At 34.6% G+C, this 17,333-nt stretch overlaps 2 protein-coding genes across 2 annotated transcripts in view; one reads left to right on the top strand and one right to left on the bottom strand.

Moving 5' to 3' along the window:
• Positions 1 to 7,039, bottom strand: part of LOC148941582 (eukaryotic initiation factor 4A-II-like) — a 120,626-nt gene extending 113,587 nt beyond the window's left edge. The window contains exon 1 of the mRNA XM_089104206.1: positions 7,012 to 7,039. Coding sequence (XP_088960332.1) covers positions 7,012 to 7,039 — 28 coding nt within the window. The remainder of the gene's footprint in view (positions 1 to 7,011) is intronic.
• Positions 7,040 to 7,627: 588 nt separating this feature from the next.
• LOC148941581 (uncharacterized) overlaps positions 7,628 to 17,333 on the top strand; it is a 194,480-nt gene continuing 184,774 nt past the window's right edge. Inside the window, exon 1 of the mRNA XM_089104205.1 lies at positions 7,628 to 7,695. Within this exon, the coding sequence (XP_088960331.1) occupies positions 7,663 to 7,695 (33 nt within the window). The 5' untranslated portion in view covers positions 7,628 to 7,662. The remainder of the gene's footprint in view (positions 7,696 to 17,333) is intronic.

The raw sequence follows: 17,333 nt of genomic DNA, 5'->3' as shown, positions 1-17,333 counted from the left end.
TTCAGCGTATTTGATTTCCCGATAGAAAATATGTTTTTGAGGAGGACACTCCCCCACAACCCTCGGGCCAAGGGTTGTAATCTATGCCCTGGGTGCATATAAGGTTTTTATAAAAGGTGTTGTCATAGAAACTTCAAAAAAGGCTCATTTGATTGGAAATTCAAAGGGCTAGTGCTCTTTTTAATAGTCGAAAGTGATTGGATGGTTACTAACCCCCCTCTCGCGCCCACCTTTTCCCCTAACACATCCAATCAAAATTCCGAGATAGCCATTTTGTTCAACATAGTTTAAAGTTCTGAAAATTAGGTCTTTGAGGATGAGAACCCCCTCACAGCCCTCAGGACAAGGATTGTAAGTTATGCCCTGGGGGCATATAAAGTTTTTATAGTAAGCGTTGTCGTAGAAACTTCAAGAAGGGATCATTCGATTAGAAGCTGAAATGGCTTTTGCCCTTTTTAATAGTCGAAAGTAATTGGAAGGCAACTAACACCCCTTACACTCCCACCATTTCCCCAAACACATCCAATCAAAATTTTGAGATAGCCATTTTGTTCCACGCAGTTAAAGTTCAGGAAATTAGACCTTTGAGCAGGACACTCTGCTCACAGTCTTAAGAGCAATGGTTATAAGTTATTCCATGGGGGAATATAAGTTTTTATTGAAATCTTTGCTATAGAAACATAAAAAAGGTCTATTTCGATTTGAATTTCAAAGTTCTAGTGTCCTTTTTAATAGTCGAAAGTGATTTGAGGGCGACTATCCCCCCTCTCTCGCCCAACTTTTCCCCAAACACATCCAATCAAAATTTTTAGATAGCCGTTTTGTTCAGTGTTGTGGATATCCAGTTAAAAATTATAATTCTTAGCAGGACACTCCCCTGAAATCCTTGGTGCAAGGATTTTAATTTAGTACCAGGTGGCTTCGTAGATTTTTACCGGATATGTGGTCCCAGAAACTTTAATGAGAACGCATTTAATTGGAAATTCAAATGGCTAAAGGCATTTTTAATAGTCAAAAGTGATTGGAAGGGAACTAACGCCCCTTCCACACCCACAAGTTCCCAAAACATATCCAATCAAAATTTTTAGATAGTTTTTTTGTTCCACGCAGTTTAAAGTTCAGGAAATTATACCTTTGAGCAGAACACTCCCCCCACAGTCTTCAGGGCAAGGGTTATAAGTTATGCCCTGGAGGAATATAAGGTTTTTATTGAAATGTTTGTCATAGAAATATGAAAAGGGGCTAATTCGATTGGAAATTCAAAGGGCTAGTGCAATTTTTAATAGTCGAAAGTGATTTGAGGGTAACTAACCCCCCTCTCACGCCCAACCTTTCCCCAAACACATCCAATCAAAATTTTTAGATAGCCATTTTATTCAACGCAGTTGAAAGTTTTGTAAATTAGGTCTTTAAAGACAACCCATCCCCCCACAACCCTCAGGGCAAGGGTCGTAAGTTATCCCCTGGGGGGCATATAGGTTTTTATTGAAAGGGTTGTCGTAGAAACTTCAAAAGGGCTCATTTGATTGGAAATTGAAAGGGCTAGTGCCTTTTTTAATAGTTGAAAATGATTGAAGAAAGACTAACGCCCCTCTCACGCCCACCATTTTACCAGACACATCCAATCAAAATTTTGAGATAGCCATTATTTTAACGTAGTTAAAAGTTCTGGAAATTAGGTCTTAGAAGATGACAACCACCCTCACAGCCCTTAGGGTAAGAGTTGTAATTTATGCCCTGGGGGCGTATAAGGTGTTTATAGGAAGTGTTGTAGTAGAAACTCAAGAAGGGCTCATTTGATTGGAAATCCAAAGACCTAGTGCCCTTTTTGATAGTCGAAAGCGATTAGAAGGCTTGACATTTTTATATTAAACATCGATATGGATATAAAGTATTATATTTTTGTTGTTGTTGTTGTTTAGACCAGGGCACTTTGTATCAAACGAGTTCTCATAGGTAGTTCGAAAACGGCTCATTCGATTAAAAATAAAAAGCGGTGATGCCCTTTTTTATATGCGAAAGTGATTGGAGGATAAATAATCTCCCTACCACGCCCACCCCCCCATTTGACTTTATTTTTAAAAACTAAATATTGCCATAAGATTAAATCAAAATCGACTTGACTTGACTTGCTTTATTTACTACAAATTACAAAATAAACTATATACAAGCCACCGCCCGGGGGAAGGCTCTAAAAGCCTGATGAAGCACGGCTGCAATCCTCTAATTCTCAACCATTTACAAAATTCATTTTAAAAAAAAGACCTGAACACTCTCTCTCAATTAATCATTAATACCAAAATCTATGAAGAAAAAAAAAACTGAGACATTAAGAGTAATAATGAAAATAATAATAAATTATCTCCCCTCTCCCAATAAATGTTTTTTTATTTTTACTTTAAACGACCCAATGTGTTCAGCTTCGCGAACGCCAACTTGGATATCATTCCAAATAGCCGGAGCCAAATACCGAATTCCAAAACCTGCACGTGTGATGTCTCTACACTTAACCGTAAAATTTTCCGCCTCTCTAGTCGCATACCTGTAAAGTGAACTATTTACGCGAAAAAAAAATGCACTGTGTTAATGTTAATTCCCAATAAGGCATCTCAGCAGTATCCCAAGAACGACTTAGGGTTTTATGTTCAAACTTTTGGTGCTGCTTCTGCTCTTAAAATTTAACCAAATCAAAATAGCGTAAGTGAATCCAAGCTATCAAAGAAAGTCAACAGATTTTTTTGCGAATGGTATCAAGTTTTCCATTTCAGGTCAACTAGACGAGGTATGAAACTAAATTAAACACTACTATTTGTGTCCAGATTTTTAAAAGGGTGTATGATGTTAAAAATTGCTGAAAATTTTTCTCCAGTATACAAATAGTAGGCCAAACTATAAAGTCTTAAAAAACAAAAAGATTTTAAGTATTATTTCCTTATCCCTTAAAAGGCTATGTGAATATCAAACGAACAGAAATTTATTTTTAAAAAAAAATTTCCACAAACTTATACAGGAAAAACTTATTTTGTGGAAAAAGTTTTTTTAATTAATCTGAATATAAAGACATCTCAAAGCCTCTAAGTCACACAAATATATTTAATGGATTTCTCGTCGCAATAATAAGGCATTTTAACATATTTTCTATTCAAATAATTAATTTGTTCTGACGAAACCATAGATGGAGTCTTTGAAGATTTGAAATAAATAGTAAGTTTTTTTTATTAGAAAAATGAAATGCATCTTCGGGATGAGATTCTGAAACGTCTCTCTCCCCTGAGAAAAATGTTTTTGGGCACCCCTGCTGATCGTTCTTATTAATAAATATACATACGGTAAAAAAAAATAACTGAAACTTAGTATTGATTTAACGCAACGCGCAACGTTTAACGTGCATCCATTTCGCGCGACGACAGTGAGCAGGGGAATTATTTTCAGCCTTTGAAAAAATATTCGAAAAAAAAACAAGCATAGACACCCACTTTGTGGGTGTCCACAATATAGTGGGTGGAATAGACACCCACTTTGCTGTCTTCAGTATGAGAAAAACTCCGGAAATACTAAGATAAAAATTAACCCTCAAACTATGATCTAAAAAAACTGATAACTAAAAGACTTCGCAATGAAACATTCTTAAGTAAAAAGGTGACTGGAAACAAATCACAACGAGAATCCTATTTAAATATTCAGCTAAAATTGAAATGATGTGTTTCATTTCTTTCAGATCCTCCGCAAGTTCCACAAAAGAATGTGGTCAGCTTTTGTTGAGGGAAATGTAACTTCTAAAAACAGTGTGTAATAAATTTGGCATTTCAAAGCCGTAAGGTGTATGCATTATTCTATTTATTTAATTAAAACTAGACTTCGAATGTGACATTAAAACTGGCCAATTTTTTTTATTTTTTGATTTTATAGGGTTTAATCTTGTTTTACATCGTAATACGGTATTTAAAGCTACTTTGCGCAAAAAATAAAATAGTCTATGATTTGTCAGCTATATAGAGTTCATCAAATCAGAGACCAGTTTACAATACGGACCTTATGTAAACTAATGTGAAGGACTACTTATTTAATGTAATAATAATAATTTATTTTGGATCCACTAACGTCATGATAAAGTGGAGTAACACAAAAAAAATAAAAAGAAAACACATACAAAACAACATTAAATATAAAAAACCTCAATGCAGATCAAAATAATCTCACAAGCGGATGAAATGGACTTAATTGCAGGCAAGCCTCTTCTTTTAACTTGGCATCCGACTTATTATAAGAAGTCAATATATCAATGGCACTAAAGAATCGAATAACCTTTCGGTTCCAATACCTACAAGACAGATATAGAAGGAATTTACAGTAATGGAAATACAATGCTCTGGTGTCTTGCATATCACTTGTATTTAAAAATGGGCGTAAACCCGACAGAAAAAGAATGGAATGATTCTAATAAAGTGAATAAAGTCTAGCCAAGGTTTTACGAGAATGTCAAACATGATTTGAGACAATTTTAGCATAAACTGCTTTAAGTTTAATCTTAATTTCTAAAAGTGTACTAGAACGGATAACAGATACAGACGAGCAAATACTAATCCCAAGCCAACTCAACTCAGGAACTAGCTTAAATGAAAAAGGACCACAGCTTAGATCACTACTTCTGTCTTTGGCATTAAAAACTAAATCTTCACACTTTTCAGCAATAAGCATAAGTTCATTTTTTTTTTTTTTTTTAAAAGCTTATTAACAAACTGAGTCGACTTGACTAGGCTAGACATTGAACGGCCAATAAGTAACAGATCATTTGCATACACAATATTAGACAAATTAGTTAGGCATGTAAAGCACGACGAAAAAATATTATTTAACACAGGATGTAAAGAAGCATTAAAAAGATAAGGTGATAACCCCCCTTCCCCTATTGAAGTCCAGAACGAATGGGGACTATCACCAAAATAGATACTTTCTAACCGGAGTCGAATATATGAATTAGTATACTAAAAACGACGAACAGATATAACAAACAGATCAATTCACTTCAAGTTGGGAAAGAGAATACCAAAATTGGCTGTGGCAAACCGTATCAACAGTTTTTGAAACATCTAACGCGCATAAATGCACTTTGGATCTAACTTTTTGTGCTTTAAGTAATAAAGAATTAAGGCATCCTATATATGGCATCCTATGTTGGCATCCTATATATGGTTTAAACCCAAATTTGTTCAACCCATAATCAGCTTTTGGAAGAATTCCAGAAAGCAAGATATATTCAAAAACTTTGTTCAACAAGCAAGTCCTCGTAATAGGCCTATATGTTGCACATTTTGTCGGATCTCTCCCACGTTTAAGAATCGAAGTGGCACACCGACACAAAAAAAATAATCTGATACCAAAAACGTAAATAAACACCTTTGAAATAGTAACTGCAAATGACGAATCAAATCTTTAGAATCAGTATGAAGATGAAAAATACTTATGCCATCAATATCCAGTGGTTTAGACTTTAAATTCTTAACACAACGAAGAACACAATCAATAGATATAGGAAGCACATGGCTTTGTGAATTTCTTGAAGGTAATAAATAAGAACAAAGGCTAGCAAAATGAGAGTGAACCCCATGATGAAAATCGTTTTAATAGCTCTCGAGATGTTTTATCATAGAAATCAAATCTCCGGTTTAAAAACTTTAACGCTTGTTTAGAGAAATAATCTAACTTACAAATACAATTTTGATTTTGCGCATTTATTGTATTTATTAGCCGCAAGAGATGCAGAAGTAAACTAATCACAACACAGTGGCTTAACCTTTAGGTTAGTCCTTATGACTTGGCCATATTAAAGTTTTACTTTTATTCAAATTTCAATCATGATAGTAACGGTTATTAAATCAGAGTTAAGATTCAAGGCATAATTAAAAAAAAGATTTTCTTTTAAATCAGTTTTAATTTCTATAATGAACTTAGCAAAAGGCACAAAGAGACAAGTCGGAACATTAGGTGCTATATCAACAGTTGGGAACCAACTAATTTTTATACAAGCTTGTTAAAATAATTTATGGGTGTTTGGATTTCTAGCTACTGACTGTGGTGTAGGTATAATAATAAAATTTAAAGAAAAATACAGTTCATTTACAAATTTAGTTTTTTATCGACATGTGTGACTGCAGCTTGGTTCAAGCATTGCACATATTAACCTGATATTATCACAGACTTAAGAAGCTTCTAAACTTTATCTATACCCAAAAGCTCTTACCCAAAAGGCCGAGAAGTAATAACGCAAAATAAGGTTTGGCTTGGATAAAACTGCGTGATTTTCGGGACTGAATCGTTTATCCTTAAATTAGCTGCGTTCGTTTTCGTCGTTCTATGGAAATCAAATCCTGGGTTTTGCAATTAAGCCGTTCGTTTTCGCCGTTCTATGAAATGTTTTGCTTCTAAGCCGTTTTTTGAAATGCCGTTCTTCGTTCTTAGCACCGTCGTTCTTTGAACGACGAACTGAGCCTCAGACTCCGATCAACAACTTTAGTTCTACGTTTGGGCGCCAAGTTTTAAAATAAAAAAAACATGACGGAAAACAAATTTATTGATTTATTTAATTTTGTAGATTTTTTTGATGGGGTTTTTCATTTAAAAAATGGTAGTGATTTGTTTTTCGTATATGTTTTTCGTTAAGTTGACCCTCTTCTGATTTCTAAGTGTTAAAAATTTGAAATTTTTATTGAAATTATTTGATTATTTTTATCCTATTATATGAAATTTTTATCCTATTATTTGATTAAAATTTCAAGCCATATCAATATTTTCTTTTCAAAACTCAGGAAACGTATTTTCAGATATTTAAAACCTCATAAATTAGGATTGAGCAAAGTTGTGAAGCTGAAAACAGGCTTTTTGTACTTTATTTAAGCAAAAGACCTGTTTTGCACGGTTCCACTTTTATAACACAAAAATCTTTAAAGGTCAGCAAAAGTCACTGCCCTATAGAAGAAAAAGAGTGGCGATAGATACTTGAAAACACTTTACCGGAGCATACTTTAGCATATAGACCCATCCCGTAAATTTTTATTTTCCTAACCTAACCCCTTTCCAAAATAGGAAAAAAGTAGCTGAACTAGTTTTTTACCAAAAATTTCCATTTTCCTTGTGTCCAATAGACCTTGTGTAATAAAAAAAACACTGAATAACTGCCTTCTTAAAAAAAATCAATGAACAAGGGAATAAAATGTGTCCAGACTTACTTTTCCTATCTCTAAGTCACCATTAGCAAGTGCAAATCATATCTGTGATCTTCCTGAAATAAAAACATCTTCTGCCACAGCTTCCAGTAGGAGCTCATTGTCAGAGTAACTTTCCTCTAGTAACTCTATTGCTTTTTTTGCTACATTCACAAGTATATTTTCCATTTTTGTTGTACTGTTTGATTGAAATTTTATCTGTGGCTTTGAAGTTTTATCTAGCTAAGGAAAGCTCTTATAAGCCGTTTTTTTAGTTAAAACGACGTTATTAGAACGGCAAAATAAAACGCAATTTAAGAGTAAAACCAATAAAATCTTCTTAGTACTAAGAACGACGAACGGTGAAAACGAACGCAGCTATTGGTAAATGGCAAAATTTTTAAGGCCGCATGACGTTAGAAGTTTCACTAATAGGTACATTTACCAATCTGTTAGTGAAATGACTCAGCCGAGTTCAAAAAAGTCATATGAAGTAAGTACTTTTATGCCGAAAATGCCATGAAACTGGATTACCCAGGTTTAGTGTTAGGTTGTTGGTGATGTAGGCCTATGTTGGAGGTAGGCTAGGTCATCCAAAATGTAGACTAGGCTTTATTGTAAGAATTTGTTGTTTTTTGGGTAAAATTCTACTTTAGCTGCTTTTAACTATCTTGGAAAGGGGTTAGGTTAGGAAAATGAAACTTTCAGGGATGGGTCTACAGGCTTGAGTGGCTCAGGTAAAGTATGTCCTGGGAAGGTATTTTGAAGTACATAGGCCTAATCTAGGCTAGTGAACTATCACCCTAACCTTCAAAAAAACCTCTATGTTCTATACCCATAGCTAGTCAGGAACCTTCCAAATCTCTTTATACCTCCCATATCTTTCTGTAATTCAATATATTTAAAACTTTTGGGCTATATATAATGCTAATAACTCAGTAGCCACCAGGATGAAGTTATCTCCTGGCTCCCATCTCCGGGTTTATCTCCCTGACCTAAACTTACTTACCCTATAGGCTAGCTCTGAAAATAAAAATTATCCTTTAAAAAAACTGCTGACACTTACAGCCCTCAACTGATACTAAATTTTTGAATTTTTTTGCTGTTTTTGATATTTTACTTAAAAGTACAAATATAAGCCTGAACTTAAAATTAATGACTGAAATATTTTTTTTTGACAGAATTTTTCATTGTTATTTGGAATTAATTTGTCAGGAGCTTTCAAATGAGGTGTTACATGACTATATTAAAAAAAAATATTATTTTGACTGTTAGGCCTATTGAGGTGGAGGCAGACCAATTTTGTTGCTTCATTTTTTATTCAAAAGATATCAATTAGCAAATCATTTAAAAGCTATCTTTCTTCTAAACATTTTTCAAAGGTTATTTTATACATCAAACCTAAAACGGCCCCACAAATCCTCTTTTGCCTCCCATCTCCCCTTTCCTCCCATACCCTCCTTGTCAAAACAAGTAAAATGAAAATTCATAAAGAGATTTGTTATAGTAAGATATATCTTACATGGTAAAGTTTTCATTGCCTAGGAATGTCCTAGCTCCAAAAACACCCCTACCCCTGAATATAAGTACCTCCCAAAGAAAAACATGGCAAATTTAAATTTGGTTCAAAAACTATTGGATAAGACTTGGATATTTAAAATCTTTATATCAGGAGCTTTCAAATGAGGTGTCGCATGACTATATTCAATTATATTTTATCTTTACTGTTACAGAGGTAGGCCAAATGAGGTCTTTCATTTTTTGCCAAAGCTTATCAAACAGCACACCATTTGAAAGCTATCCTTCTTCTGAACATGTTCCTAGCGTTTTTTTCTACATTAAACCTAAAAGGGCCACACAAATCCTCTTGCCTCCCATCTCCCCTTTCCTCTCAAACCCTCCATGTCAAAACAAGAAAAATGAAAGTTTGTAAAAAGATTTGTTATAGTAACATACATCTTAAATGGAGAAGTTTTCCTTGCCTAGGAATGTCCTAGCTCCATAAACCACCCTACCCCTGAATATAAGTACCTCCCAAAGAAAAACATGGCAAATTCAAATTTGTTTCAAAAACTATTGCATAAGACTTAGATATTTAAAATCTTTATGTCAGGAGCTTTCAAATGAGGTGTCCCATGACTATATACAATTAAATTTTATTTTTTATCGTTATGGAGGTAGACCAAATGAGGTTTTTTGCTTTTTGTCAAAGCTTATCAAACAGCACATCATTTGAAAGCTACCCTTCTTCTGTACATGTTTCTAGTGTTGTTTTCTGAAACAAAAATAAAAGGGCTACACAAATCCTCTTTTGCCTCCCATCTCCCCTTTCCTCTCAAACCCTCCATGTCAAAACAAGAAAAATGAAAATTCTTAAGAGATTCGTAATAGTAAGATATATCTTAAATAGAGAAGATTTCATTGCCAGGGAATGCCCTAGCTCCATAAACCCCCCACCCCTGAATATAAGTACCTCCCAAAGAAAAACATGGCAAATTCAAATTTGGTTCAAAAACTATTGGATAAGACTTAAATATTTAAAACCTTTATGCCAGGGGCTTTCAAATGAGGTGTTGCATGACTATGTTCAATTATATTTTATTTTTACTGTTATGGAGGTAGGCTAAATGAGGTCTTTCATTTTTTGTCAAAGCTTATCAAACAGCACATTATTTGGAAGCTATCTTTTTTCTGGACATGTTTCTAGCGTTTTTTTCTACATTAAACCTAAAAGGACCACACAATTCCTCTTTTGCCTCCCATCTCTCCTTTCCTCTCAAACCCTTCATGTCAAAACAAGGAAAATGAAAGTTTGTAAAAAGATTTGTTATAGTAACATACATCTTAAATGGAGAAGGTTTCCTTCCCTAGGAATGTCCTAGCTCCATAAACCACCCTACCCCTGAATATAAGTACCTCCCGAAGAAAAACATGGCTAATTCAAATTTGGTTAAAAAACTATTGCATAATACTTATATATTAAAAATCTTTATATCAGGAGCTTTCAAATGAGGTGCCCCATGACTATATTCAATTATATTTTATTTTTTATCATTATGGATGTAGTCTAGAGGTAGACCAAATGAGGTTTTTTGCTTTTTGTCAAAGCTTATCAAACAGCAAAACATGTGAAAGCTACCCTTCTTCTGAACATGTTTCTAGTGTTGTTTTCTGAAGCAAGCATGAAAGGGCTACACAAATCCTCTTTTGGCTCCAATCTCCCCTTTCCTCTCAAACCCTCCATGTCAAAGCAAGAAAAATGAAAATTCGTAAAGAGATTTGTCATAGTAAGATATATCTTGAATAGAGAAGTTTTCATTGCCCAGGAATGCCCAAGCTCCATAAACCCTCCATCCCTGAATATAAGTACCTCCCAAAGAAAAACATGGCAAAATCAAATTTGGTTCGAAAACTATTGGATAAGACTTGAATATTTAAAACCTTTATGTCAGGGGCTTTCAAATGAGGTGTCGCATGACTATGTTCAATTATATTGTATTTTTACTGTTATGGAGGTAGGTTAGAGGTAGGCTAAATGAGGTCTTTCATTTTTTGTCAAAGCTTATCAAACAGCACATCATTTGGAAGCTATCCTTCTTCTGGACATGTTTCTAGCATTTTTTTCTACATTAAACCTAAAAGGGCCACACAAATCCTCTTTTGCCTCCCATAGCCCCTTTCCTCTCAAACCCTCCATGTCAAAACAAGAAAAATAAAAGTTCGTAGAAAGATTTGTTGTAGTAACATACATCTTAAATGGAGAAGTTTTCCTTGCCTAGGAATGTCCTAGCTCCATAAACCACCCTACCCCTGAATATAAGTACCTCCAAAGAAAAACATGGCAAATTCAAGTTTGGTTCAAAAACTATTGCATAAGACTTAGATATTTAAAATCTTAATGTCAGGAGCTTTAAAACGAGGTGTTGCATGACTATATTCAATTATATTTTATTTTTTATCTTTTTGGAGGTAGTCTAGAGGTAGACCAAATGAGGTTTTTCGCTTTTTGTCAAAGCTTATCAAACAGCACCATCATTTGAAAGCTACCCTCCTTCTGAACATGTTTCTAGTGTTGTTTTCTGAATCAAATATAAAAGGGCCACACAAATCCTCTTTAGCCTCCCATCTCTCCTTTCCTCTCAAACCCTCCATGTCATAACAAGAAAAATGAAAATTCGTAAAGAGATTCGTTATTGTAAGACATATCTTAAATAGAAAAGTTTTCATTGCCCAGGAATGCCCTAGCTCCATAAACCCCCCACCCCTGAATATAAGTACCTCCCAAAGAAAAACATGGCAAATTCAAATTTGGTTCAAAAACTATTGGATAAGACTTGAATATTTAAAACCTTTATATCAGGAGCTTTCAAATGAAGCGTTGCATGACTATATTCAATTATATTTTATTTTTTATTGTTATGGAGGTAGTCTAGAGGTAGACCAAATGAGGTTTTTTGCTTTTTGTCAAAGCTTATCAAACAGCACAACATTTGAAAGCTACCCTTCTTCTGAACATGTTTCTAGTGTTTTTATCTGAAACAAACATAAAAGGGCTACACAAATCCTCTTTTGCCTCCCATCTCCCCTTTCCTCTCAAACCCTCCATGTCAAAACAAGAAAAATGAAAATTCGCAGAGATTCGTCATAGTAAGATATATCTTAAATAGAGAAGTTTTCATTGCCCAGGAATGCCATAGCTCCATAAACCCCCCACCCCGGAATATAAGTACCTCCCAAAGAAAAACATGGCAAATTCAAATTTGGTTCGAAAACTATTGGATAAGACTTGAATATTTAAAACCTTTATGTCAGGGGCCTTCAAATGAGGTGTCGCATGACTATGTTCAATAATATTTTATTTTTACTGTTATGGAGGTAGTCTAGAGGTAGGCTAAATGAGATCTTTCATTTTTTGTCTAAGCTTATCAAACAGCACATCATTTGGAAGCTATCTTTCTTCTGGACATGTTTCTAGCATTTTTCTTCTACATTAAACCTAAATGGGCCACACAAATCCTCTTTTGCCTCCCATAGCCCCTTTCCTCTCAAACCCTCCATGTCAAAACAAGAAAAATGAAAAACCGTAAAAAGATTTGTTATAGTAACATACATCTTAAATGGAGAAGTTTTCCTTGCCTAGGAATGTCCTAGCTCCATAAACCACCCTACCCCTGAATATAAGTACCTCCAAAGAAAAACATGGCAAATTCAAATTTGGTTCAAAAACTATTGCATAAGACTTAGATATTTAAAATCTTTATGTCAGGAGCTTTCAAACGAGGTGTCGCATGACTATATTCAATTATATTTTATTTTTTATAATTATGAAGGTAGTCTAGAGGTAGACCAAATGAGGTTTTTCGCTTTTTGTCAAAGCTTATCAAACAGCACATAATTTGAAAGCTACCCTCCTTCTGAACATGTTTCTAGTGTTGTTTTTTGAATCAAATCTAAAAGGGCCACACAAATCCCATCTCCCCTTTCCCCCTTTTGCCTCCCATCTCCCCTTTCCTCTCAAACCCTCCATGTCAAAACAAGAAAAATGAAAATTCTTAAAGAGATTCGTCATAGTAAGATATATCTTAAATAGAGAAGATTTCATTGCCCAGGAATGCCCTAGCTCCATAAACCCCCCATTCCTGAACTTCCCAAAGAAAAATATGGCAAATTCAAATTTGGTTCGAAAACTATTGGATAAGACTTGAATATTTAAAACCTTTATGCCAGGGGCTTTCAAATGAGGTGTTGCATGACTATGTTCAATTATATTTTATTTTTACTGTTATGGAGGTAGTCTAGAGGTACCGTAGCCCAAATGAGGTCTTTCATTTTTTATCAGAGCTTATCAAACAGCACATCTTTTGGAATCCGCTTATCCTTCTTCTGGACATGTTTCTAGCGTTGTTTTCTACATTAAACCTTAAAGGACCACACAAATCCTCTTTTGCCTCCCATCTCCCCTTTCATCTCAAACCCTCCATGTCAAAACAAGAAAAATTAAAGTTCGTAAAAAGATTTGTTATAGTAACCTACATCTTAAACGCAGAAGTTTTCCTTGCCTAGGAATGTCCTAGCTCCATAAACCACCCTACCCCTGAATATAAGTACCTCCCAAAGAAAAACATGGCAAATTCAAATTTGGTTCGAAAATATTGTATAAGACTTAGATATTTAAAATCTTTATGTCAGGAGCTTTCAAACGAGGTGTCGCATAACTATATTCAATTATATTTATTTTTTATCGTTATGGTGGTAGTCTAGAGATAGACCAAATGAGGTTTTTTGATTTTTGTCAAGGCTTATCAAACAGCACATCATTTGAAAGCTATCCTTCTTCTGAGCATGTTTCTAGTGTTGTTTTCTGAAACAAACCTAAAAGGGCCACACAAATCCTCTTTTGCCTCCCATCTCCCCTTTCCTCTCAAACCCTCCATGTCAAGACAAGAAAACTGAAAATTCGTAAAGAGATTCGTTTTAGTAAGATATATTTTAAATAGAGAAGTTTTCATTGCCCAGGAATGCCCAAAATTTGCCATATTTTTGTTTGGGAGGTACTTATATTCAGGGGTGGGGGGGGGGTTATGGAGCTAGGGCATTCTTGGGTAATGAAAACTTCTCTATTTAAGATATGTCTTATTCTAACGAAACTCTTTACGAATTTTCATTTTTCTTGTTATGACATGGAGGGTTTGAGAGGAAAGGGGAGATGTGAGGCAAAAGAGGATTTGTGTGGCCCTTTTAGGTTTGATTCAGAAAACAACACTAGAAACATGTTCAGAAGGAGGGTAGCTTTCAAATTATGTGCTGTTTGATAAGCTTTGACAAAAAGCGAAAAACCTCATTTGGTGTACCTCCATAATGATAAAAAATAAAATATAATTGAATATAGTCATACGACACCTCATTTGAAAGCTCCTGACATAAAGATTTTAAATATCTTAAGTCTTATGCAATAGTTTTTGAACCAAATTTGAATTTGCCATGTTTTTCTTTGGGAGGTACTTATATTCAGGGGTAGGGTGGTTTATGGAGCAAGGACATTCCTAGGAAAGGAAAACTTCTCCATTTAAGATGTATGTTACTATAACAAATCTTTTTACGGACTTTCATTTTTCTTGTTTTGACATGGAGGGTTTGAGAGGAAAGGGGAGATAGGAGGCAAAAGAGGATTTGTGTGGTTCTTTTAGGTTTAATGTAGAAAACAACGCTAGAAACATTTCCAGAAGAAGGATAGCTTCCAAATGATGTGCTGTTTGATAAGCTTTGAAAAAAAGAAAAGACCTCATTTGGCCTACCTCTAGACTACCTCCATAACAGTAAAAAAAAAATATAATTGAACATAGTCATGCGACACTTCATTTAAAAGCCCCTGACATAAAGGTTTTAAATATTCATGTCTTATCCAATAGTTTTCGAACCAAATTTGAATTTGCCATGTTTTTCTTTGGGAGGTACTTATCTGCCGGGGTGGGGGGTTTATTGAGCTAGGGCAGTCCTGGGCAATGAAAATTTCTCTATTTAAGATAGATCTTACTATAACAAATCTCTTTACGAATTTTCATTTTTCTTGTTATGACATGGAGGGTTTGAGAGGAAAGAGGAGATGGGAGGCAAAAGAGGATTTGTTTGGCCATTTTAGGTTTGATTCAGAAAATAACACTAGAAACATGTTCAGAAGGATGGTAGCTTTAAAATGATGTGCTGTTTGATAAGCTTTGACAAAAAGTGAAAAACCTCATTTGGTCTACCTCTAGACTACTTCCATAATGATAAAAAATGAAATATAATTGAATATAGTCATGCGACACCTCGTTTGAAAGCTCCTGACATAAAGATTTTAAATATCTAAGGATAGCTTCCAAATGATGTCTTGTTTGATAAGCTCTGACAAAAAATGAAAGAACTCATTTGGCCTACCTCTATACTACATCAATAACAGTCAAAAGAAAATATATATAATTGAACATAGTCATCCGACACCTAAGTTGACAGCCCCTGACATAAAGGTTTTAAATATTCAAGTCTTATCCAACAGTTTTCGAACCAAATTTGAATTTACCATGTTTTTCTTTGGGAGGTACTTCTATTCAGGGGGGGGGGGTTTATTGAGCTAGGGCATTCCTGGGCAATGAAAACTTCTCTATTTAAGATATATCTTACTATAACGAATCTCTTTATGAATTTTCATTTTTCTTGTTTTGACATGGAGGGTTTGAGAGGAAAGAGGAGATGGGAGGCAAAAGAGGATTTGTGTGGCCCCTTTAGGTTTGTTTCAGAAAACAACACTACAAACCTGTTCAGAAAAAGGGTAGCTTTCAAATGATGTGCTGTTTGATAAGCTTTGACAAAAACCGAAAAACTTCATTTGATATACCTCTAGACTACCTCCATAACGATAAAAATAAAATATAATTGAATATAGTCATGCGACACCTCATTCAAAAGCTCCTGACATAAAGATTTTAAATATTTAAGTCTTATGCAATAGTTTTTGAACCAAATTTGAATTCCCCATGTTTTTCTTTGGGAGGTATTTATATTCAGGAGCAGGGTTGCATATGGAGCAATAACATTCCTATGCAAGGAAAAACTCCGCGTTTAAGATATTGATTACTATAACAAATCTTTTTACGAAATTTTTTTTTTCTTGTTTGAACATGGAGGGTTTGAGAGGAAAGGGGAGATGGGAGGCAAAAGAGGATTTGTTTGGCCCTTTTAGGTTTGATTCAGAAAACAACACTAGAAACATGTTCAGAAGGAGGGTAGCTTTCAAATGATGTGCTGTTTGATAAGCTTTGACAAAAAGCGAAAAACCTCATTTGGTCTACCTCTAGACTACTTCCATAATGATAAAAAATGAAATATAATTGAATATAGTCATGCGACACCTCGTTTGAAAACTCCTGACATAAAGATTTTAAATATCTAAGGATAGCTTCCAAATGATGTCTTGTTTGATAAGCTCTGACAAAAAATGAAAGACCTCATTTGGCCTACCTCTAGACTACCTCCATAACATTCAAAAGAAAATATATATAATTGAACATAGTCATGCGACACCTCATTTGACAGCCCCTGACATAAAGGTTTTAAATATTCAAGTCTTATCCAACAGTTTTCGAACCAAATTTGAATTTGCCATGTTTTTCTTTGGGAGGTACTTCTATTCAGGGGGGGGGGGTTTATTGAGCTAGGGCATTCCTGGGCAATGAAAACTTCTCTATTTAAGATATATCTTACTATAACTAATCTCTTTATGAATTTTCATTTTTCTTGTTTTGACATGGAGGGTTTGAGAGGAAAGAGGAGATGGGAGGCAAAAGAGGATTTGTGTGGCCCCTTTAGGTTTGTTTCAGAAAACAACACTAGAAACCTGTTCAGAAAAAGGGTAGCTTTCAAATGATGTGCTGTTTGATAAGCTTTGACAAAAAGCGAAAAACCTCATTTGATATATCTCTAGACTACCTCCATAACGATAAAAAATAAAATATAATTGAATATAGTCGTGCGACACCTCATTTGAAAGCTCCTGACATAAAGATTTTAAATATCTAAGTCTTATGCAATAGTTTTTGAACCAAATTTGAATTTGCCATGTTTTTCTTTGAGATGTACTTATATTCAGGGGTAGGGTGGTTTATGGAGCTAGGACATTCCTAGGCAAGGAAAACTTCTCCATTTAAGATGTATGTTACTATAACAAATCCTTCTACGAACTTTCATTTTTCTTGTTTTGACCTGAAGGGTTTGAGAGGAAAGGGGAGATGGGAGGTAAAAGAGGATTTGTGTGGCCCTTTTAGGTTTAATGTAGAAAACAACGCTAGAAACATGTCCAGAAGAAGGATAGCTTCCAAATGATATGCTGATTGATAAGCTTTGAAAAAAAGGAAAGACCTCATTTGGCTTACCTCTAGACTAGCTCCATAACAGCAAAAATAAAATATAATTGAACATATTCTTTGCGACACCTCATTTGAAAGCCCCTGACATAAAGGTTTTAAATATCTAAGTCTTATGCAATAGTTTTCGAACCAAATTTGAATTTGCCATGTTTTTCTTTGGGAGGTACTTATATTCAGGGGGGGGGGGGGGTTTATGGAGCTAGGGCATTCATGGGCAATGAAAACTTCT

Source organism: Artemia sp. Qi Xiang Cuo, chromosome 18, assembly GCF_049724085.1.
Source record: "Artemia sp. Qi Xiang Cuo chromosome 18, ASM4972408v1, whole genome shotgun sequence".
Lineage (NCBI taxonomy): Eukaryota > Metazoa > Arthropoda > Branchiopoda > Anostraca > Artemiidae > Artemia > Artemia sp. Qi Xiang Cuo.
Note: the sequence above shows the minus strand (reverse complement) of the source record. Positions and strands in the feature narration are given on the sequence as shown.